Genomic DNA, 21730 nt, shown 5'->3' on the forward strand with positions numbered 1-21730 from the left:
ATGTAGGCTACAAATCTGAGCATGTGTTTGTGGGATAATGATTACATTTCTTAAATAACCAAAAATGGTCTGATGGTGGTCATTAGAATAAGGATGGATTATGCGCTTTCAAAATGGATCCTGCTAAATATGGTGTTATCTTTTTCAAGGGTTCAGTACCACAGATGAATTGGCCAGGTCCATTTGTCTTTCAGTGGTCAGCTTTTTTGATGAAGCTTTAGTAAAGCATTATTATAAGCTCTTAAATGTGATGCTTTGTTAAACTTTGTATATTTCAAAGGCCTACGAATCTGATTCAGGCCTATAATCGGTACACCTAGTTAAGCTTTTACTGCAGTGGGCTAAATCAGGGCCACACAGAGTGTTTCTGGGTAGTCTTGAACAAATCTACTTTGAAACAAAAGTACGCACACACATGGTTATTTATTTATTTTTATTAATTGTGAAATTATGAAAAATTATGAAAAATATGAATAACATAATTTGACTGCAGGAAAGGGCTACACACATACATATATATATATTGATGTCAGTTTTGGTAATTTTAATGATTCAATAAACATGTGCTGCAGGCACCCAGTTTCATGTTTAAACTGTAGTTTGGTTATCTACAATGAAACAACAGAGATACGTATTTGTGTGTGTTAATAGATTGCTTGTTTCTCTCTGCTGATTTATGTTCTGTCTAATGTAGATGAAACCTGTGGATGAGTAAAACATTTGTAATTTTATGGCCCGAGCGAAGCAATGTAAGGTGAACAACGACTGGCAGAAGTACATCAAATTGACTAACTATTGTTGACATGTGGGTTAGAATAATATTGACGATGATGATAACAACAATGAATATAATAATAATGGTTCAAATAATAACTATTATGTGGCCTATTTTGTTATTACCGGCTGTTACTGCGCTAAAACGCTAGCGAAAACTTTTGCTAACATAATCCACCCTTTCTTCAGCCAATTAAAAATATCACTGCTTTGGTCTTAATGCACCTGGCCAATAACTGTACATTTCCTGATTCCTTTTAGACCAATCAGTAGTGAGGGAGGTGCAACAGGGTTTAAAAGCAATGTTGTTTCTCTGAAAATCAACATTTCCGCCTGGCTCTTCGTCATTGGCGAGGGACTCTCGATGCTATCCGCCGAACGTAAGTATAGAAAAGGATGTTAACTGAGATGCTAGACGTAATATGGTATAATAGCGCTCTATGATCATTGTTTTGTGGTATCCCAATGTGAAAGTATTGATGTAATAACTCTATTAATCATTGTTATGACTGCTCGTAGTAGACCACCGAGTGTCTAAATCAACTATATTTACAGAGAAAACATATGTGGGTTTCTTCTGCATTAGTGAATGCAGAATATTTGTCACAATTTATTGCACTTTCATCAAATGTTACATGCTGTCCTATAAGCGTATGCCCGCTTTGCATTCACAGTAAAGTAAAACCTGTTAACTTAACCTTAAATTAGAATAAGAGAGGTAACAAGTGCGTTTCAGATAAATGTTGAAATGGCAGTCAACCCAACGCATTTGTCCACCGATGGGTTTACCTGTCGTGCTACCCCGGTAAATAGACATTTCATGGTTTCATTGCCATTGTATTTTACCACGTTTCGCAGACATTTCATGATGACTTTTTAATGTACTGTAAAGGCTCTCTCTGAGCTGATGCTCTCACACCGAAAGACACTCCTCTTTGCGCTAGGCCTATCTGGTCCCATTGAAATTCAAGCCCCTGGTTTACAGATGTGACATGGCTATACACACCTCACATACAAGTCATAAAGGTTCAACAATTATACTCATATTACTTATACTGATAAGCTCTGTGGGGAAGAATGATTTAGTCCGATTTTACACTCCACAGTTTTGTACTGTGTACAATCAAATTGCAGGGATCAGTATCAGAGTTCCACTATCTTAAAATGGGAGACAATTCTGTAAGATTATTCCTTCACCTTTTTACATAGATGTATCCTGTCCTCCCTCCCTCCCCCTCCCTTCCCCTTCACATCCCCCTCTTTGCTGTTTAACCTCCGCCCTGACCACAGACACGATCATCTGCTTTTCTGGGTTAACTGTTCAGGTGCGATCTCTCTCTCTCTCTCTCTCTCTCTCTCTCTCTCTCTCTCTCTCTCTCTCTCTCTCTCTCTCTCTCTCTCTCTCTCTCTATCACTCGTCCTCTCTCTCTCTCTGTCTTGCTCCCTCTATCGCTTCTATATAGCTCTATACTTCCTCTTCCTCCAGAACCTCACTACTTGTCTCATATCCCACTGCCGTTACCAACCTCAACGGACAGATAAGTCTTACAAAGTTCAGAGGTGAGGAATGACCTACACAGATATTTCAAAACATTTCTCAAAACATATTTTATCTCATCATATTGTATTGTACTGTACTACAACAATTAACATAGGCCTAACAGCTGGCCTGAATGAAATAACATTTTAGTTACACAAACTACCGCCTGAAATCTCTATCTAACATTTATCTTAAAAACATGTAAAGTCATTTTTATAAAGAGAAAGGCAAAAGGGAGACACATTCCCCTGTCCTTTAGTAGCAGGAGATGAAGTAGAATGATGAGGTGAGGTTGTCATGAAAAGAGATCGGAACAACGAAGGCCAAGATGAGTTTCGGCATCTTGACGAAGGCCGAAATGCCTCCAAGCTTTTTAGAATCTTTTTATGCCACTTAAATAAAAGCATTTTCATATTATGAAGAGTCAGGCTAATAAATAAAAAGGAAAACTCCAGCACATTGCTATTTTATTTTTATGGTTTCAATAAACCTTCATCTGGGTCCGTAACGACTGCATATACTGTATATATTTTTCCCCATGCACCTGCTGATACTTATTTGGGTGCTTATCAGTGCATTTGGAAAGTATTCAGACCCCTTCACTTTTTCCAAATGTTGTTACATTGCAGCCTTATTCTAAAATGTATTAAATTAATTTTCCCTCAATCTACACACAATACCCCATAATGATAAAGCGAAACAGGTTTTTAGAACATTTTGCAAATGTATAAAAAATACTTATTTACATTCAGACCCTTTGCTATGAGAATTGAGCTCAGGTAAATCCTATTTCCATTGATTACTTTTGAGATGTTTCTACAACTTGACGTAAATTCAGTTGATTGGACATGATTTGGAAAGGCACACACCTGTCCAGATAAGGTCCCACATTTGACAGTGAGGTTGTCTGTAGAGATCCGAGACAGGATTGTGTCGTGGCACAGATCTGGGGAAGGTACCAAAAATTTTCTGCAGCATTCAAGGTCCCCAAGAACACAGTGGCCTCCATCATTCATTAAATGGAAGAAGTTTGGAACCACCAAGACTCTTCCTAGAGCAGGCTGCCTGGCCAAACTGAGCAATCGGGGGAGAAGGGCCTTGGTTAGGGAGGTGACCAAGAACCAGGTGGTCACTCTGACAGAGCTCCAGAGTTGCTCTATGGAGATGGGAGAACCTTCCAGAATGAAAACCATCTCTGCAGCACTCCACCAATCAGGCCTTAATGGTAGAGTGGCCAGACGGAAGCCACTCCTCAGTAAAAGGCAGCCCGCTTGGAGTTTGTTAAAAGGGATGTGAAGGACTCTCAGACAAGATTCTCTGGTCTGATGAAACCAAGATTGAACTCTTTGGTCTGAATGCCAAACGTCACGTCTGGAGGAAACCTGGCACCATCCCTACAGAATCATATGGGCAGCAGGTAGCCTAGTGGTTAGAGCGTTGGACTTGTAACCGAAAGGTTGCAAGAGCGAATCCCTGTGCTGACAAGGTAAAAATCTGTCATTCTGCCCCTGAACAGGCAGTTAACCCACTGTTCCTAGGCCGTCATTGAAAATAAGAATTTGTTCTTAACTGACTTGCCAAGTTAAATAAAGTAAAAATAAAATCATGCTATGCGGATGTTTTTCAGCGGCAGGGACTGGGAGAATAGTCAGGATCGAGGGAAAGATCAACAGAGCAAAGTACAGAGAAATCCTTGATGAAAACCTGCTCCAGAGCACTCAGGACCTCAGACTGCTTCACCTTCCAACAGGACAACACTAAGCACACAGCCAAGACAATGCAGGAGTGGCTTCAGCTAGAGTCCAGACTTGAACCCTGAAAATAGCTGTGCAGCGGCGCTCCCCATCCAACCTGACAGATCTGCAGAGAGGAATGGGAGAAACTTTGCAAACTGGAGCATGCGCAGACCAGCTGGCTGGTGTGTTTACGGACATATTCAATCAATCCTTATCCCAGTCAGCTGTTCCCACATGCTTCAAGAGGGCCACCATTGTTCCTGTTCCCAAGAAAGCTAAGGTAACTGAGCTAAACGACTACCGCCCCGTAGCACTCACTTCCGTCATCATGAAGTGCTTTGAGAGACTAGTCAAGGACCATATCACCTCCACCCTACCTGACACCCTAGAACCACTCCAATTTGCTTACCGCCCAAATAGGTCCACAGACGATGCAATCTCAACCACACTGCACACTGCCCTAACCCATCTGGACAAGAGGAATACCTATGTGAGAATGCTGTTCATCGACTACAGCTCAGCATTTAACACCATAGTACCCTCCAAACTCGTCATCAAGCTCGAGACCCTGGGTCTCGACCCAGCCCTGTGCAACTGGGTACTGGACTTCCTGACGGGCCGCCCCCAGGTGTTGAGGGTAGGTAACAACATCTCCACCCCGCTGATCCTCAACACTGAGGCCCCACAAGGGTGCATCTGAGCCCTCTCCTGTACTCCCTGTTCACCCACGACTGCGTGGCCACAATCATCAAGTTTGCGGACGACACAACAGTGGTAGGCTTGATTACCAACAACGGCGAGACGGCCTACAGGGAGGAGGTTATATAACTGTGTTTTTATTAATGCACATATTTGTAGTTTGGTGGAGTAATTCTGCATTGTTTACATTCAGTAGATCATGATCATCCCCTAATGGGAAATTGTTTGCAGCCTAGTTGACACAACACACGATACAGTTGAAACCTGATGAGCACTTTGGATGTGATTATATTGCGTTCCTTAAATTGCTCCTGACAACTCTATGCTACCTTTAAGTGCACATCCCTGTCATGACAGCCCGAGCTGTTACATTCATCAGGAGCTGACTGTACTCCGTTCACACACAGGTTAAAGCATTGAGATGAAAAGAGAAAAAAGAGTGCAGAATGCTTCAGACAAAAATTGTGACAGTACCCACAACACACCTACGACTAAAACACACACACACACACACACACACAAACACACACACACACGTACACACACGTTCACACACGTACACACACGTACACACACGCGCATGCATGAACACACAACACAGAAAACAGAATAAACAACTACCATAGACCACACTCCCAGTGTACGACTGCCATTGTGGTCTTTTTTTTCTTCCATCAAGCGTGGAGAAATCCGCCTTTCGTGGAATAGAGGAGGAAGGGAGGGGGTGTGTGAGTGAGTGAGCGGGGAGGAGAGGAGGTGAGGATATGGATACGAATCTACACTTTGTGAAATCAGGGTCCACCACAGCCTCAGGCATTCGCCCCCTCTCTCTCCTCCCCCATCCCTCTCTCAACCAAGGCCCACCACAAAGCTACTGCTTCTCTCCCTCCACCTTTCTTCGTTCTTCCTCTTCTTTTTGTCTGTCTCTCAACTTCTCTAAATCAGAGACCACCACAAACCCCATCCTTTCTCTCTTTTTTTTTTTTTACTCTGACAACAAGAATCACTGTCATGTGAATGGGAATCAGTCGGGGTTAATGTACTCCAATTTCAGTCAAGTAAATTAAATCAATTTAATGTGAATCAGTGAATTTATCGAAATGTGTGTGTTTTAAATGGGTAAAAGATGGCGTTTACAGTACATGACAAAAGGGAGGAACAGAAATTGGGTCTCTTCAGTGACAGTTTTTGCTGACATCAAAATAAATCAAATAAATCAAATAAATCAAATTGTATTTGTCACATACACATGGTTAGCAGATGTTAATGCGAGTGTAGCGAAATGCTTGTGCTTCTAGTTCCGACAATGCAGTAATAACAAGTAATCTAACTAACAATTCCAAAACTACTGTCTTGTACACAGTGTAAGGGGATAAAGAATATGTACATAAGGATATATGAATGAGTGATGGTACAGAGCAGCATAGGCAAGATACAGTAGATGGTATCGAGTACAGTATGTACAAATGAGATGAGTATGTAAACAAAGTGGCATAGTTTAAAGTGGCTAGTGATACATGTATTACATAAGGATACAGTCGATGATATAGAGTACAGTATATACGTATGCATATGAGATGAATAATGTAACATTAACATTAACATTATATAAGGTAGCATTGTTTAAAGTGGCTAGTGATATATTTACATCATTTCCCATCAATTCCCATTATTAAAGTGGCTGGAGTTGAGTCAGTGTCAGTGTGTTGGCAGCAGCCACTCAGTGTTAGTGGTGGCTGTTTAACAGTCTGATGGCCTTGAGATAGAAGCTGTTTTTCAGTCTCTCGGTCCCAGCTTTGATGCACCTGTACTGACCTCGCCTTCTGGATGATAGCGGGGTGAACAGGCAGTGGCTCGGGTGGTTGATGTCCTTGATGATCTTTATGGCCTTCCTGTGACATCGGGTGGTGTAGGTGTCCTGGAGGGCAGGTAGTTTGCCCCCGGTGATGCGTTGTGCAGACCTCACTACCCTCTGGAGAGCCTTACGGTTGAGGGCGGTGCAGTTGCCATACCAGGCGGTGATACAGCCCGCCAGGATGCTCTCGATTGTGCATCTGTAGAAGTTTGTGAGTGCTTTTGGTGACAAGCCGAATTTCTTCAGCCTCCTGAGGTTGAAGAGGCGCTGCTGCGCCTTCTTCACGATGCTGTCTGTGTGAGTGGACCAATTCAGTTTGTCTGGGATGTGTATGCCGAGGAACTTAAAACTTGCTACCCTCTCCACTACTGTTCCATCGATGTGGATAGGGGGGTGTTCCCTCTGCTGTTTCCTGAAGTCCACAATCATCTCCTCAATCATACCGTCATACTGTAGGATATAAAAGGTATAGCTAGATGTTATTGTTTAACCTTTTATATTCCAAGAAGAAGCGCTACTACTTGATGTGAACTGTTGATTTGTTTCCACAGTATTTGATCTTGGGTGACAGGAAATACATGACTACAGCAAGTCGCCTTATTCAGCGTTTGTTGCTCTTTGTTTTCAGGAGAAGCTACAAAATGAATTATGTTTCTGGATTCCTTTCCATCGTTATTGCTTTGTTCATCTCTTCAACAGGTAAGATAGAATTTTCTGAGAGTGTTTATACTCTATGTTATATTATATAGCAACAGATACATTTCTGTAAAGGTAACTTACTATTGGACGTAAAGTATACATATATATATATATCTTGCCTTCTGTGTTCTCCCTCAGGGGCTGAAGATGTGGTGTATGGTCAGGTGGGAGGGACGGTCACACTCCCCAGATTGAAGTGGGGTTCAGATAAGGTGACGGACGGTACAATGGTACTTTGGGATGGACCAAAAATCTTTGATATTCCGCAATGCCCAGGGTCGAGAGATAATAGGTGAGTGAGATTAGTGCGAGAGGGTATCCAGCTTTAATCAAGCGTGACCATTTTTTTTGAGCTAGAAACATATTGAGCTTAACAGTATTTGGTAGTTGGCTTTTTTTAACGTGATTTTGACTAGCTTACAATTTGAGGGTTGCTGGCAAACAGAATATCAGGTGCCTACTACTGTTGTTCTCTTGAGCACTTAACCCTTGACCTGCTCAGGTTTACTGCTCTGCCTCTGCAGGTAGCCCTCTGCTGCTTCCACGTTCTCATATGTTTGTGTGGTGTCCAGGTGGTTGGGAATAATATAAGACAGCAAGAAGACACATTTCTCATTCACACTACTACTACTACTACTACTACTACTATTAATCACTTGATTATTGACATGCAGATCCAGAGTGGAAAGACAGGCTGTCTCTGTCCAAGACTGACTTCTCCCTGATCATCAACAAAATCAGACTGGAGGACTTCAAATCCTTCAAATGTGAACTGAAAGATTTCAGCCCAAAACAAATTACCTTAATCACCACATTCAGACTGTCCCGTGGTAAGTGCAGAGTGATAGAGAGAAGGGATTTCTATGTCTCATGTCTGTTATGAGAAAGATGAGGAAGGAAATGGGGACATTGTGTTCTGTCACCATCATGTGGGGGAAACAAGTACTGCACACGCATGTATGCAAATGTACCTTTGTTTACCCCTCCTCTCTCTCTCTGTCTCTCTCTCTCTCTCTCTCTTCTCTCTCTCTCTCCCTCTCTTGGTCTCTCTCTTTCTCTCTCTCTCTCTCTCTCTCTCTCTCTCTCTCTCTCTCTCTCTCTCTCTCTCTCTCTCTCTCTCTCTCTCTCTCTCTCTCTCTCTCTCTCTCTCTCTCTCTCCCTCTCTTGGTCTCTCTCTTTCTCTCTCTCTCTCTCTCTCTCTCTCTCTCTCTCTCTCTCTCTCTCTCTCTCTCTCTCTCTCTCTCTCTCTCTCTCTCTCTCTCTCTTTCTCTCTCTCTCCCTCTCTTGGTCTCTCTCTCTCTCTCTCTCTCTCTCTCTCTCTCTCTCTCTCTCTCGCGCTCTCTCTCTCTTTCTTTGCTCTCTCTCTCTCTCTCTCTCTCTCTCTCTCTCTCTCTCTCTCTCTCTCTCTCTCTCTCTGTCTCTGTCTCTCTCTATTTCTCTCTCTCTCCATCTCTCCTCTCTCAGTGAGTGTACAGCCAGTCTCTCCCCTGTTGGCTGGGAAGAATCTTAATCTGAAGTGTGACATAAAGGAAATAATTGAGGGGACACAGAGAAGATGGCTTAGTCCCCAGAAACAGGACCTGAACAAGGACAAGCGTGCCCAGATTGGAAATAACGGGGGCCTGACCGTAATGAATGTCACAGGCCAAGACAATGGAGAGTGGACCTGTGTGGTGACATACCAGGGCAGGGAAGCCTATGCCAACACCCCTGTTACTGTAATAGGTAAGTGTTAAATTGTATGGTCTTCTAGATTATGGTTTATGGTGTTCTAGATTAAATCATTTCCCCTCAAGAAGTAAAATGTCTTCAGACTGAGGTTAAACTGCCCCTCTCCTCACTCTCTTGCTCTCTCTCACTCTCTCAATCTCGCTCCCCTTCTCAGACCTCTCCCCTGCTCATCCACAGCCTATCTACACCTCCGTCTCCTCCCTCTCTCTTCTCCATCTGCCATGTTTCTTTTCCATTCCGCTTCCTCTATCCTGGTCAGACAGCCAGGAGAAGGGCATCCAGGGAGGCCGCTGGACCTTTACCCCAAGCCCAGCGGCAGGCTCCCTCACTGGGGTCGTCCAGACCCTCGTCAACCTCTCCCCGGGGCCTCCATTAGCCTGGGTGGCCAATCAGAAGAGAGGGCTGGATGTCTCAGCCCTGCAGAGGAAAAATCTAAACCTCTCCCTGTCAAAGAAAGGGGTGACGGAGGGGGACAGGGGCGACTACACCTGCGCTGTGGAGTTCCAGAGGGGGGACACCCTGAAGAGAGAAATGCGTGTGGAGGTGCTACAGGGTAAGTCAAGCTTTGTGGCAGTCCTGAGAAAATGTGCTTCTCCTTTCTTCCTACCTTCTTTACTTCCTAACTTTGTCGCTACCTTCCTTCCTCCTTCCTTTTAACTCTTCCCTTGCTTATTTCCCACTTCTTTCTGCCTACAAAAGTGAGGAGTGACAAATCACTTTGATTTGTCAGCGCTCAATTGTATAATCAGTACCTCCCGACATCTCTCTAACCTTCCCTTCTTCCCTCTCTATCCCTCTTTCCCTCTTTCTCCCTTCATTGTCATTCAAACCCGCCAGACCATCGTCATGGCAATGCAACTCCCTCTTTCTATGCTTCTGTTTATTGCACCCAGACAGTTTTCTCATCTCCTTCTGTCGTTCATTGGGAACAGTCTGTCCCCGGTGTATTGTGACCTGTGTCTAATTCATTGGATAATACACTTGTCTGGCTCCACTTGTTTTAATAGTGTTTAATGAGGTTTCTCTCTGCCAGGATAATATGCCAGCTGGATGGATACTAACAAAAAAAATGTGTTTCTACACGTTTTTGGGAAAAAAAAAGTAAAAAAATATTTTGTCTGTCTCTGCCTTTTTATCACATCAAAAAGGTGAATTTTCTTTCTTTCTCTGTCTGTCTCACTCTCGCTCACGCTCTCTCTCTCTCTCTCTTGCTCTCTCTCTCCTGTCCAGTGTTTACCTCTCCAGGTCCAGTGGCCTTTTTAGGTCAGGAGGTCAACCTCACCTGTACCCTGGGCCAGCCTCTGACCTCTGACCTGGAAGTGAAATGGATCCCACCACATCACTCCTCCCTCCTCCCTTTAGACTCCTCCCCCCACCCCACCCTTCTCACCATCCCCGAAGCGACGTATGGAAATGGTGGGAGGTGGAGGTGTGAATTGTGGAGGAACAAAACCAAGCTGACGTCAGTGGAGATCACTCTGAAGATAGGTGAGAAAGGAGAAACAGGAAGTGACATGGTCAGGATGTGGTTAGGGTGTGTGGTGAGTGTGTGTGTAGAGGTTAGGTTGTACCTATTGAGGTTAGGGTGAAATTAGCCTCACTGGTCAGTGGCCATGCTTACTGCAGCACTTTAAACAGTATAGTACTACAGTACTACTACAGTAATTAAGTACAATGTACTTATAGCAGACAGTACTATAAGCCTGTAAAGAAGGAAGCTCTGATGTGTGCTTTGCACACCTACCTTACAGGTATGCTATTCAGTATGCTATGAGCATAGAGGTATATTTCAGTAAAGCCTACCCAGAAATACAATATATCACTTAAAAAAAATTATAATACTCTTATTGAAAACCACATACTGTCATACGTTAATACTTCTTTATTGGTTTGATAGGCTGTAAAGTTATCAGTGTAAATGTAAAGTTATCAGTGTAAATGTAAAGTTATCATTGTAAATGTAAAGTTATCAGTGTAAATGTAAAGTTATCAGTGTAAATGTAAAGTGATCTTTATTTAACTAGGCAAGTCAGTTAAGAACAAATTCTTATTTTCAATGACGGCCTAGGAATGGTGGGTTAAATGCCTGTTCAGGGGCAGAACGACAGATTTGTACCTTGTCAGCTCGGGAGGTTTGAACTTGCAACCTTCCGGTTACTAGTCTAACTCTCTAACCACTAGGCTACCCTGCCGACCCAACTGGGGTAAATGTAAAGTTATCTGGGGTAAATGTAAAGTTATCTGGGGTAAATTTAAAGTTATCTGGGGTAAATGTAAAGTTATCTGGGGTAAATGTAAAGTTATCTGGGGTAAATTTAAAGAAATCTGAGGTAAATGTAAAGTTATCAGTGTAAATGTAAAGTTATCAGTGTAGAACTTGCATACTGATTCTGTTTCTCTTGATATTGTTCTGATGGACAGAGCGAGTCCCCATGGACGTGTGGCTGTTGGTCACCATCTGTGCCGCAGCCGTCATCTTCATCCTCCTCCTCATCCTCACTGTCATCCTCATCCGACGCCACAGACAGGTACAGTTTGGTGATTTAATCAGATATTTATTTTAGCATAAAAATGTACTCACTATCTCTTACATTTTGCTGTGTCTTGTTGGTAGTGTTACTGAGCTTTCCTGTGTGTGTTTCTGTCGGTTTTCAGCGGGTGATGATGCCCAGACGTGGCAAACGCAGATTCTGCAACTGCCAAGAGTGAGTGTAATTTCCTGCGCACGCACGCGCGCTCACACACACACACACACACACACACACACACACACACACACACACACACACACACACACACACACACACACACACACACACACACACACACACACACACACACACACACACACACACACACATACACACGCACGTGTTCAAGGTAGAAGCCTAAACTATTTTGCCTCTCTTGCCAACTACATTTTGTTGCCTTGGGCTATCTGTTGCACCTCCCATATTTAAGAAATACTGTGTGAGAATGGTTATTTACAGTGCTAACCATTCTGTTTCTCTCTGTTACAGCCCCAAACCAAAAGGATTCTACAGAAACTAGAGATATTGTACAGACCGGAATCCCTGTCAATGGACAATGTGTCTACTGTTTTGTCTTAGCTATTCTATTCTGACACAAAGAAAGAAGATGTTTTCATGTGATGTTTGATCATTGATTTCACAAGTGTATATTGTCATGCTTTATGACCTATAATTGAGCTACAATTGAACAAATACTGTATATAAATATGTATAGCTACTGTCACTTTTGTATTACTGTACACTGTATTACTGTTCCATGACATAGACTGTCCAGGTTAATCCAGGTGAAAGCTATGTCACTTGTTAAATTCACCATGGGTTGTGTGCATGTGCCATTCAGATGCTGAATGGGCAAGACACAAAATGTAAGTGTCTTTGAGCGGGGTACTTGTAGTAGGTGCCAGGCGCACCGGTTTGTGTCAAGAACTGCAACACTCTTGGGGTTTTCACGGTCAACAGTTTCCTGTGTGTATCGCAGTGGAGGCTCCTCAGAGGAGGAAGGGGAGGACCATCCTCCTGAGTGAATGTCCTAAAAATTAAAATAGTGAAACATAATTTTTTTAAATCCTTTTTAGATAAAACTATACTAAATATATTCATGTCAACAAATAGTTGATTAAAACACACTGTTCTGAAAGGAAGGTCTACAGTAGCCTCAGCAGCACTCTGTAGGTTAGCACCATGGTGTAGCCGGGGGACAGCTAGCTTCTGTCTTCCTTTGTTTTTTTCGCCTGGTCACAGACAGCTGATGTGTTGTGCACTGAAGTCCACAAGCGAAGGGGAGGAGAGCGAGTAGATAGTCCCGAGAAGGAGTTATACAACGCGCCGAGTGATCATTCTGTTTTCATGTGGCTGCTATGAAAGTGAACTGTGTTTGCGTGTGATCAGGGGTCTATTCATTCCGTTGACTCTGTTGAAAAACGTTTCTTAAATGGAAGCAAACAGAACGAAACGGGGATAAACATACTTGAATCCGTCCAGTCGACTGATATCAAGAATGGTCCACCACCCAAAGGACATCCAGCCAAACTGTGGGAATCATTGGAGTCAACATGGGCCAGCATCCCTGTGGAGCGCTTTTCGACACCTTGTAGAGTCCATGTCACGACAAGTTGACGCTGTTCGGGGGGGGGGGGGGGGTGCAACTCAATACTAGGAAGGCGTTCCAAATTTTTGGTATACTCAGTGGATATTGCATAGGACTGTTTTAGAGTCCATTATTTACTGAATATTTTATTAAGAGAATGGAAAACCGTCTTAATACTATAGTTTCTTACGGTTTCAGGTGGTGTGAGCAGACCGCTGCGTGATCAGGCTTGTTCCAAAGTTTTGTTGAATTGTTTGAATTAGTAACAGAGAAAATACAGGGGTTATTGTTGTTGTGTTATAGGACTGTCGAATAAAATGTTTGATTTCATTGAAATGATTGAATTAAACAAGCAGTGACTGAGGGGTGACTGATTGGCAGCTTTATTGAAATACCTTCAGTGGTGGGTGGACACCAACACAAGTAGATACCAACGGTCACTTCTTCATCTGTTTTGACTGATTACATTACCGTGACTGGGATTCAATCCAATGCACGTTAGGGAAATGCACATTGCGTTTGACTTTAAAAGGGAATTTACACTTGATTACCACCGCGTTTACACGGAATTTGAATTCCTAAAACATGGGGAAAATCGCATTTAAAATGCACATTGTCAACAGTGCAACCCTACAATGCGCCTTCTATTGAATCCCTGCCACTCTAAGTTCATTTCATGGTCAGCGGTGTCTTTCACCCGCTGATTCAAGGAGAAGTAGTGGGGAAGGCATCCATTTGACAGATGCGGTGGTAGAGGAATTCACAGGGCACGTCGGACCAGGCATGAGTGTTACTCTGCAGGACCACACAGTCCTCACCTTCCAGCCCACCGGAGACATTGTTATCAGGCTCCAAGCTGTACGGTTGCCAGAAGCTACAGGGAAAGGGAGGTAGGGGGAGAGAAAATATGACAGGTAGGATGGAATTGAAGTCACAGAGAGGGAGAGCGATAAGACAGAAGAAAAAAAGTTAAAAAGGAGGGGACAAATGGTGGAGAAAAAAGCAACTGAGATATTTTGAGTCAATGTTGTACGTGTCATGTTGAGATTGTTGAATGGGTTTGCAGACCCTACATACTTATTTGTGAGCGTTGTGTTGTCCACCCATCTCCAGTCCCCCTCCATCTCTCTGTCTGATAGGCCGATCCAGAAGTAGTTATTAAACCCACCAATCCTACTTGCCTCTTTTTCCAGGGCTTCCTATAAACAAACACATGGTTGCGATGAGAACACACACACACGAACACACACGCGCACACACACGCGCACACACAGTTTCTTACATGCAAGCTCTTGCTGTGCAGGATGCTAAGGTGGCTGCCCATTGATGTACAATTGTCTCTGCTGCTCGGCCAGTCCATCTTGTCATTACTGAAGTAGTAACATTTTTCATTTACCAGTACATGAAGCCACCCCTCAGGACACCCTGTGAAATTCACCACTATAAACCAGAGAGAGAGATGGTGAGAGAGAGATGGAGAGAAAGAAAGAGAGAGAGAGAGAGGGAGGGAGAGCGAAAGAAAGAAAGAAAGAAAGAAAGAAAGAAAGAAAGAAAGAAAGAAAGAAAGAAAGAGAGAGAGGGAGAGAGAGAGAGAGAGAGAAAGAAAGATATTTGGATATAATTCTACCTTTGTACTGTATGATAGAAATAGTATTCACTATACCCAGCTGTGGGTTCATGTCCTGTGTCAAAGGTGGAATGTCCCAAGATTTATGAAAATGTTGCTGCAATGCATTATGGAAATATTCAGAGAACTTGATAAAAGAGGTAGGGGAATGTAGAGCCATAGATTGGGGAATGTTATTAGGGCCACTAATCACATGAACCTGACCGTGTGACCTCCTGACCCTGTCCTAACCATCTGGGAACATACAATATACAGAATATTTGATGGGATACGTTTAAACAGGAAGCACTAACCACGATCACACAATGAGCAGTTATTTAGGAGATCAGTAATTTGTCCATCAGTGATTCTGTGCCGTCTAGTGGCAATGGAGTTATTCTCAAACACGTACATAGAGTTTTATGGCTAGCGCTAACCTGTGGCAGAGCAGTTTTTTGCCAGACTGGCATAGTTATCACGTAGGCGGCTGTAGCGACGCAGCACAGTACTCAGATCCAACTTCAGGGCTGCCAACTCTTCCTCGGGGGTCTCCCGAGGTTGAGTGACATTTGACAGGGGCTCTGCAGCTGCCTGATTGGTGTTGATGGATACCAAGAGGCCAATCAGCACAAGGAGGATGGTCTGACACGTCAGAAGTCCTGCCCACTTCTTCCCCCCCTGGGAACCTGATTGGATTGATCAAAGAGAGAGCTCAATAGAGTTATATTATACAGAATACTGTGCATGTCAGTCAGGGGACAGTTTAACCTGACTAGAATTGAGGTGACAATTCGTATTCCAGCAACAGTTCTACATACAGGATGTGTTTTTTTACATATTTTAAATTAACCTAAATATTGTAACAAAGTGACTTGCCCAAATTTGATACACACAAGTACGCACACGCACGCACGCACGCACGCACGCACGCACGCACACACACACACACACAGTGGTGTAGACCGAAAAGTTTATTTTACCTTGCTTAGAATGGTAGTTCTTCATGTTCCCTGTGTAATATCACTGGTACATGGTCAGTTAACCGTTCATAAATCAAATTTGTCTCTCTTTCCACTCAGAGTTGGTGTTATATACCGACGCGGCGTGTGTTTGTGAGTGTAGGCAATTGGTTGGAAAGTACAAATTGTGGAAATAACGTTTTGCTGGACCTGAGACAGATTTGAATGGGGAAAGTGAATCAATAGATCTGGTGCAATAGCAGAAAATCTGTCATGGAATTAAACCCTGCTGGTCATGCAGAGTTGGATCAATAGTCTCAGTGAACAAACAAATGCTACCGAACTAACTGGATTTGTCACGGAGTTTGAACATTATTTGCCAATGGTCTGAGCGATCAAGGTTCTCTCTAATGCACAGTCACTAAACATGACTGTGCATTTTCATGAGGTTGACAGAGAGGTTTACAACAAAGGCATGACATTGCACTTTAAGCCGAACGCTCTGTAACAGCATGGGTTTACTTGTTTTGTTTTCACAAATGAGCAGCTGCATCAAATCCATGTGTATATGCAAACACACACACACACACACACACACACACACACACACACACACACACACACACACACACACACACACACACACACACACACACACACACACACACACACACACACACACACACACACACACAGAAGGACATACACAGCATGTTGCCCAACCTCTTCCCGTAAGATGTCTAGTTGTTTAACTTGGCATGCTATCGTCCCTCCAGGCTCCAGTTCACTAGCACGTTACAGAGTCATTTTGGCCAGATTCTAACACACCAAATCACATAGAGAAACAGAGTCATTTTGGCCAGATTCTAACACACCAAATCACATAGAGAAACAGAGTCAAAGACGTTACTTCACAGCATGATTATGTTATTTCCTAAATCCACTACTTTCCATACAAACACACACAGCATGATTATGTTATTTCCTAAATCCACTACTTTCCATACAAACACACACAGTATGATGGACCCTCCTTCCAGTTTCCAATTTCTTGAGAGTTTTTGTTCAAACACACACACACGGACACACACACGCTCTCCTGCCTCATCCCCCTATCACACAGTCCTTCTGGCCAGATTCAGCGAGAGCAAAAAGAGAGCCAGAGAGCCAGAGCCAGAGAGAGACCAAGAGTAAGCAGGTTTGATGCAATACTAAAAGAACTGCCAGTGAATTTCTGGAGGAAGAACAATAAATACTGAGAAAACTATTTGACGGAACAGAATTGCGAAATCAACTCCCATCTCAGCTGTTTGGAATTACAAACTTTATTTCCCAGCAGTGACTTCATTTACCGTTAGTTACAAAGTCGGGAGATTCTGCAATAGTTGGTATAAGTAAGTTAAACAGTGATTGTGGTGAGAAGAGCTGGTGAAGAACTGAAACTTCAATCATGGAGGTAGAGAACTATACCAGTCTACACGAGTTTACTGAGGACATATCCTCCAGAGGAAACAAGCCTATCCTAAACAACCACAGTAAGTGTGTGTGCGTGTGTGTGCGTGCGTGCGTGTGCGTGTGTGCGTGCGTGCGTGCATAAGTGTGAGATTGACCATAACTCTAAGGACATGGTGTCTCTTTAGGGAATAGTCAGTGTGAGTTTTACAGATAGTCTTTCAGTTTATTGGCTGTTTATCATCTGTTCCTTTGGAATCCTTTAGAACAAATCATTTGAAATATTTTGAATTGTCACCTTTTTACAACGTTATGGTTCCATGTTAGCCCACTGTACAATTGTAGGCAGTTACAGGTAGATTAGAGAGGTAGTGTTCATAGTCAAAGGACTTGTCTGGACAAGAAAAACATCTGAAGCATGAAAGGTGAATGACAGGTGAACAAAAAAAATGCCCTGTCACACTCGCACTTGTCTTTTCTTACTGGTACTGATTTGACAGATGAATGCTATTTTGAAGAAGGTTTGACTTGCAATGACTGTTATATGTGGTTATTTTTTGTGCCTATAGTTAAATGCTAAATGACTCCAATGTGAATGCAAATGAAAATGTGTCACTCTTTGCATTGAGCTGTAATCTGTCCGATCAGGTGCCCAGGGGCTGAAGAGGGGGTCAGAGTGTCTCAGAGGTCAGACAGCCCTCTTTGTGCTGATTGGTCTATTGGCCTCCATCTGTGCCAACATCGCTCTGAGCGTGCTCTGTGAGTTAACATCTCTCTCTCTTTCTCTCTCTCTCTCTCTGTCTGTATGTCTCTTTTTCTCTCTCTCCAACCCAGCACCACCCCTCTCCCTCACTCTTCCTCGTCATGCCTTTTTGGGCATGCAGAATGGCAACAACAGTTGTGGCAGTTGTGCAATCCAAAAGGAACAAAAGTCCAGAACTGTGAAATTTGCTCCCTCCCAGGACTCTCAGTCTCTGGCAGCCCAGACTGTTCAGTAGTTACAGTGCCTTGCGAAAGTATTCGGCCCCCTTGAACTTTGCGACCTTTTGAAGAATCAACAACAAGTGGGACACAATCATGAAGTGGAATGACATTTATTGGATATTTCAAACTTTTTTAACAAATCAAAAACTGAAAAATTGGGCGTGCAAAATTATTCACATTTCACTCTCTCTCTCTCTCTCTCTCTCTCTCTCTCTCTCTCTCTCTCTCTCTCTCTCTCTCTCTCTCTCTCTCTCTCTCTCTCTCTCTCTCTCTCTCTCTCTCTCTCTCTCTCTCTCTCTCTCTCTCTCTCTCTCTCTCTCTCTCTCTCTCTCTCTCTCTCTCTCTCTCTCTCTCTCTCTCTCTCTCTCTCTCTCTCTCTCTCTCTCTCTCTCTCTCTCTCTCTCTCTCTCTCTCTCTCTCTCTCTCTCTCTCTCTCTCTCTCTCTCTCAGTGTTGAGCAGGCCGTTACCTAGTGTTCCCCTGGAGACAGCATCTCTGACCCTGAAGCTGAACTCAGTTCGAGGACGTTATGTCCGTCTCTGTGATGACTACTCCAAACTGGGCCAGAGCTGCTCAAAGACAGGTAAAGGGGGGTTAAGTGTTATTCAGAGTGGATAGATACTTTAGACAACTGTCATTCACGTAAGAAATGGTACACTGTAAAGGGGTTGCCGTGAAGTTAACAGTTACTTACAGGAATCTGTCAACTATTTATTTTAACTTGATGCTGCACTACTACTACTACAGTTAAGTTGGTACAGCACTCTCACTAAAGGGTGCAACAAAAATAGAGCCAGAAACAACAATACCATGCACCTGCTAGTGGTCAAAAGGTTTTTGGTGCTCCAAGAATACACTACAATACTGTATTCTGTGGGACAGAAATGCAGTACCATTCAAAATAGAGCAATTCTTTCCCCGCCCAGAAAATGTTCCTACAACGCATCACAATTCACAGTATGCTGCAGTAAAACGTTTCACAGTATCATACTGTTGATAATACCCCAAATGACTGTATAATGTACAGTCTTACTTTAAAGTGTACACTGTACAATATACATAAGATATGAATTACCCATGCATTTTTACTCATCCGTCTCTCTTTGTCCTTTTCATCTTCACCTCTTCATCTTCTTATCCTCCTCTTCTCCCTCTCTATTCCTGTTCTCCTCCTCTTCTCTTTCTCCTCTCCTCTTCTCACAGTAAGTAAGTGTAGGGAGTGTCCTGAGAGCTGGATTCATGTAGATGAGAAATGTTACTCCTTCAGTAATGACAAGATGGACTGGCCGAGCAGCAGAGACAGTTGTACTTCCCTGGGCAGCCACCTTACCATCCTGCACAGCAAGGAACAGCATGTAAGATAGTGTCTGTGTGTGTGTGTGTGTGTGTGTGTGTGTATTTGTGTATGTGTATTCCCCTCATTGTAACCATGACTGTTTGCTTGTAGGACGCTCTGGAAAAAGAGGCCCGGAGGATTGGCGGGTTTGACTACCACTTCTGGATTGGCCTATCAGATATAGAGAAGGAAGGGGATTGGAGATGGGTGGACAACACAACACTGACAAATAAGTATGTGAAGCCCGTCCTAAATAATCCAATTTCACATGTGTTATAATGAGAGGGAGGCAAATAGTTACTTTTCTACAATGTTTCATTCCCTTGCTCCCTTTCTCCATTTGTATTTTCCTTCTTCCTCTTCTTTCATTCTATTATCTTGTTTCCTTTTTTTCTACCTCTTTCCCTAACTCCCTCCTTTTGTTTTGGGGATTTCTACTTCTCTCCCTCTCTCTTACTCCCTCTCCCCTACCCCCTCTCTCTATTTTCTCTGCCTTCACCCTCTGTCTCTCTCTCTCTCTCTCTCTCTGTCTCTCTCTCTGTCTCTGTCTCTCTCTTTCTCTCTCTCACCGTCCTTCTCTCCCTGTCTCTCTTTCAGGTATTGGAATGAGTATAGCTCTGAGCCTGACAATCATCACTCAGGAGGATCACACGGGGAGGACTGTGCCACCCTGGACAGCCATTCGCAGACCTGGTTTGACGTACCGTGTGACCACATCTACAAACGCATTTGTCAGATGGATGCCATCCGGCTAGACTGAATCACAGGACTTAAACTAAGCCATGAATTTCCCAATTATCTAGATCTACTGTCCATGCATTCATGAATGATGGCAATGTTTTCTTAAATAGCTTATCCTTTTTATGTCTTTCAAGCGATTTGAGATGTTTTAGTGCAATGAAAAGCGCTATAAAAGTGAAATGATTATTCTTACTGGAAGCATCAGAACTAGAAACTAAACTAGGTTATGGGTCAGATTTACTCAACTACACTGCCAAGTGTGTGTATTACTTTGTATTTTTTCAGAAACCATGAAACAAAATGGGACAGAAAAGGTTAAGAGAAGGGCTAAGATATAGAATGACAAGAGGAGATAAAGATAGTTTTGTGGTATAGCTAGTTTCATGAAATGTTCATTCCCTACTCAAAATAATAGATGCAAACATTTTGCAAATCTGGCACCTTCTGCAAGGAGAATTTCAATGAATGCACTCAATTTAGTAAATCAGTTAATGCAATCAAGGAGGTAGATGCTCTAATCAACTCTGCTGCTTGCCAAACTGATTGCTGGGATACTTTTGAGCAATCTGAGTGCTTTTTTTATACGTGTGTGACCTGTACATAAATCTCCCAAATATGATGTATTGCTGCACTAACCATGAACATTAATTCCTGAGAGTCAATAAAACTGTATGTTCAAATGAATTACTCTTCCGCTGATGTCTCTTTCTGTTTTGTGTCTGGGTTTTTACCCGTGCATGTTTCATTTTACTGGAATATATCCTTTTTTTTATTGACTTTGGCGAACATCTGTTGGTTTCTCCTGTGTCTTTGCTCATCCAAAGTTTTATTGCTCAATGATGTAGCCTGAAAAAGGAATGTGTTTTCATGTGGTTTTTTAACACATTTAAACATATTTATTTGCTGAAAGTATTTTTTATTCCGTATTTCTAATCCAGAAATCGTATTTTAATTTCTTTAAGACAACACTGTTTCTTACATCATATTTTGCCTTGGTGTTGTACAACATAGGGTGGGAGGAGGGGTAAGGCAGGCAGCTGGAAGGAGGCAGTAGTGGTACCAATCCGGAAGCCAGGGAAGGACCCAACTAGGCCAACAAACTATCGGCCAACTACATACATCACATGTATGTAAGATTATGGAACGTATAATTACAGAAAAGCCAACTTACTTCCTGGAGATCAGGGGGCTGTTATCGCCACATTAGAGTGGGTTCAGGAAGGGTAGGGGAAATATGGACCCAGTGCTCTGCTTAGTAGCAGAGGTTAGGAAGGCTCAAGTGGACAAGGAGACTGTTGTAGTTGTCTTTTTTTGATGTGGAGAAGGAGTATAATATGATGTGGAAGAAGGGGTTTTTAATAAAAATTGATATTATTGGGGTAAGAGGAAGAACGTACAACTGGATACAGGATTTCCTGTTTGGTGAGGGTGGGGAAATCTCTATCAGGCAGCTAGCTACCTGCAGGGAAGCGTGATTAGTCCTCTGTTGTTCTCAATCAA

General features: G+C 42.9%; 3 protein-coding genes across 4 annotated transcripts; 2 read left to right on the forward strand and 1 right to left on the reverse strand.

Moving 5' to 3' along the window:
• Positions 1-1126: 1126 nt before the first annotated feature.
• On the forward strand, positions 1127-12168 carry LOC139366845 (T-cell surface glycoprotein CD4-like). The gene is given in 12 exon segments (XM_071104535.1): positions 1127-1154; positions 6994-7070; positions 7233-7303; positions 7442-7518; positions 7520-7595; positions 7978-8133; positions 8768-9028; positions 9189-9587; positions 10265-10522; positions 11456-11562; positions 11690-11739; positions 12055-12168. Coding segments are annotated over 10 exon segments (1473 nt in total). The 5' UTR covers positions 1127-1154; positions 6994-7070; positions 7233-7245; the 3' UTR covers positions 12086-12168.
• Positions 12169-13520: 1352 nt separating this feature from the next.
• On the reverse strand, positions 13521-15949 carry LOC139366866 (perlucin-like). The gene is made up of 5 exons (XM_071104565.1): positions 15740-15949; positions 15197-15445; positions 14436-14593; positions 14231-14352; positions 13521-14027 (listed from the first exon to the last, which is right to left on the reverse strand). Exons 1-5 carry the CDS (start codon positions 15762-15764, stop codon positions 13859-13861), a joined length of 723 nt encoding a protein of 240 aa, XP_070960666.1. The 5' UTR covers positions 15765-15949; the 3' UTR covers positions 13521-13858.
• Positions 15950-16532: 583 nt separating this feature from the next.
• LOC139366855 (CD209 antigen-like protein C) lies at positions 16533-20914 on the forward strand. 2 transcript variants are annotated; one of them, XM_071104546.1, is made up of 6 exons: positions 16533-17253; positions 17819-17929; positions 18605-18736; positions 19357-19508; positions 19601-19722; positions 20087-20914. In XM_071104546.1, the coding sequence occupies exons 1-6, from the start codon at positions 17169-17171 to the stop codon at positions 20247-20249; spliced, it is 765 nt and encodes a 254-aa protein (XP_070960647.1). In that variant the 5' UTR covers positions 16533-17168; the 3' UTR covers positions 20250-20914. The 2 variants fall into 2 exon arrangements, with proteins under 2 accessions (XP_070960647.1, XP_070960655.1); XM_071104554.1 differs by lacking the exon at positions 17819-17929 and adding an exon at positions 18005-18058 and having other exon boundaries at positions 16827-17253.
• The last annotated feature ends 816 nt before the right edge of the window (positions 20915-21730 follow it).

Source organism: Oncorhynchus clarkii, chromosome 2 (assembly GCF_045791955.1).
Source record: "Oncorhynchus clarkii lewisi isolate Uvic-CL-2024 chromosome 2, UVic_Ocla_1.0, whole genome shotgun sequence".
Lineage (NCBI taxonomy): Eukaryota > Metazoa > Chordata > Actinopteri > Salmoniformes > Salmonidae > Oncorhynchus > Oncorhynchus clarkii.

Excerpts from the sequence above, each read along its gene's own strand:
- LOC139366855 (XM_071104546.1), top strand. The coding sequence starts at position 17,169 with ATGGAGGTAGAGAACTATACCAGTCTACACGAGTTTACTGAGGACATA. Across the intron at positions 17,930-18,604 it reads CATCGCTCTGAGCGTGCTCT|TGTTGAGCAGGCCGTTACCT; the intron begins GTGAGTTAACAT and ends TCTCTCTCTCAG. Across the intron at positions 18,737-19,356 it reads CCAGAGCTGCTCAAAGACAG|TAAGTAAGTGTAGGGAGTGT; the intron begins GTAAAGGGGGGT and ends CTCTTCTCACAG.
- LOC139366866 (XM_071104565.1), bottom strand. The coding sequence starts at position 15,764 with ATGAAGAACTACCATTCTAAGCAAG. Across the intron at positions 14,353-14,435 it reads TGCACAGCAAGAGCTTGCAT|GAAGCCCTGGAAAAAGAGGC; the intron begins GTAAGAAACTGT and ends GTTTGTTTATAG. Across the intron at positions 14,028-14,230 it reads AACACAACGCTCACAAATAA|CTTCTGGCAACCGTACAGCT; the intron begins GTATGTAGGGTC and ends CTTTCCCTGTAG.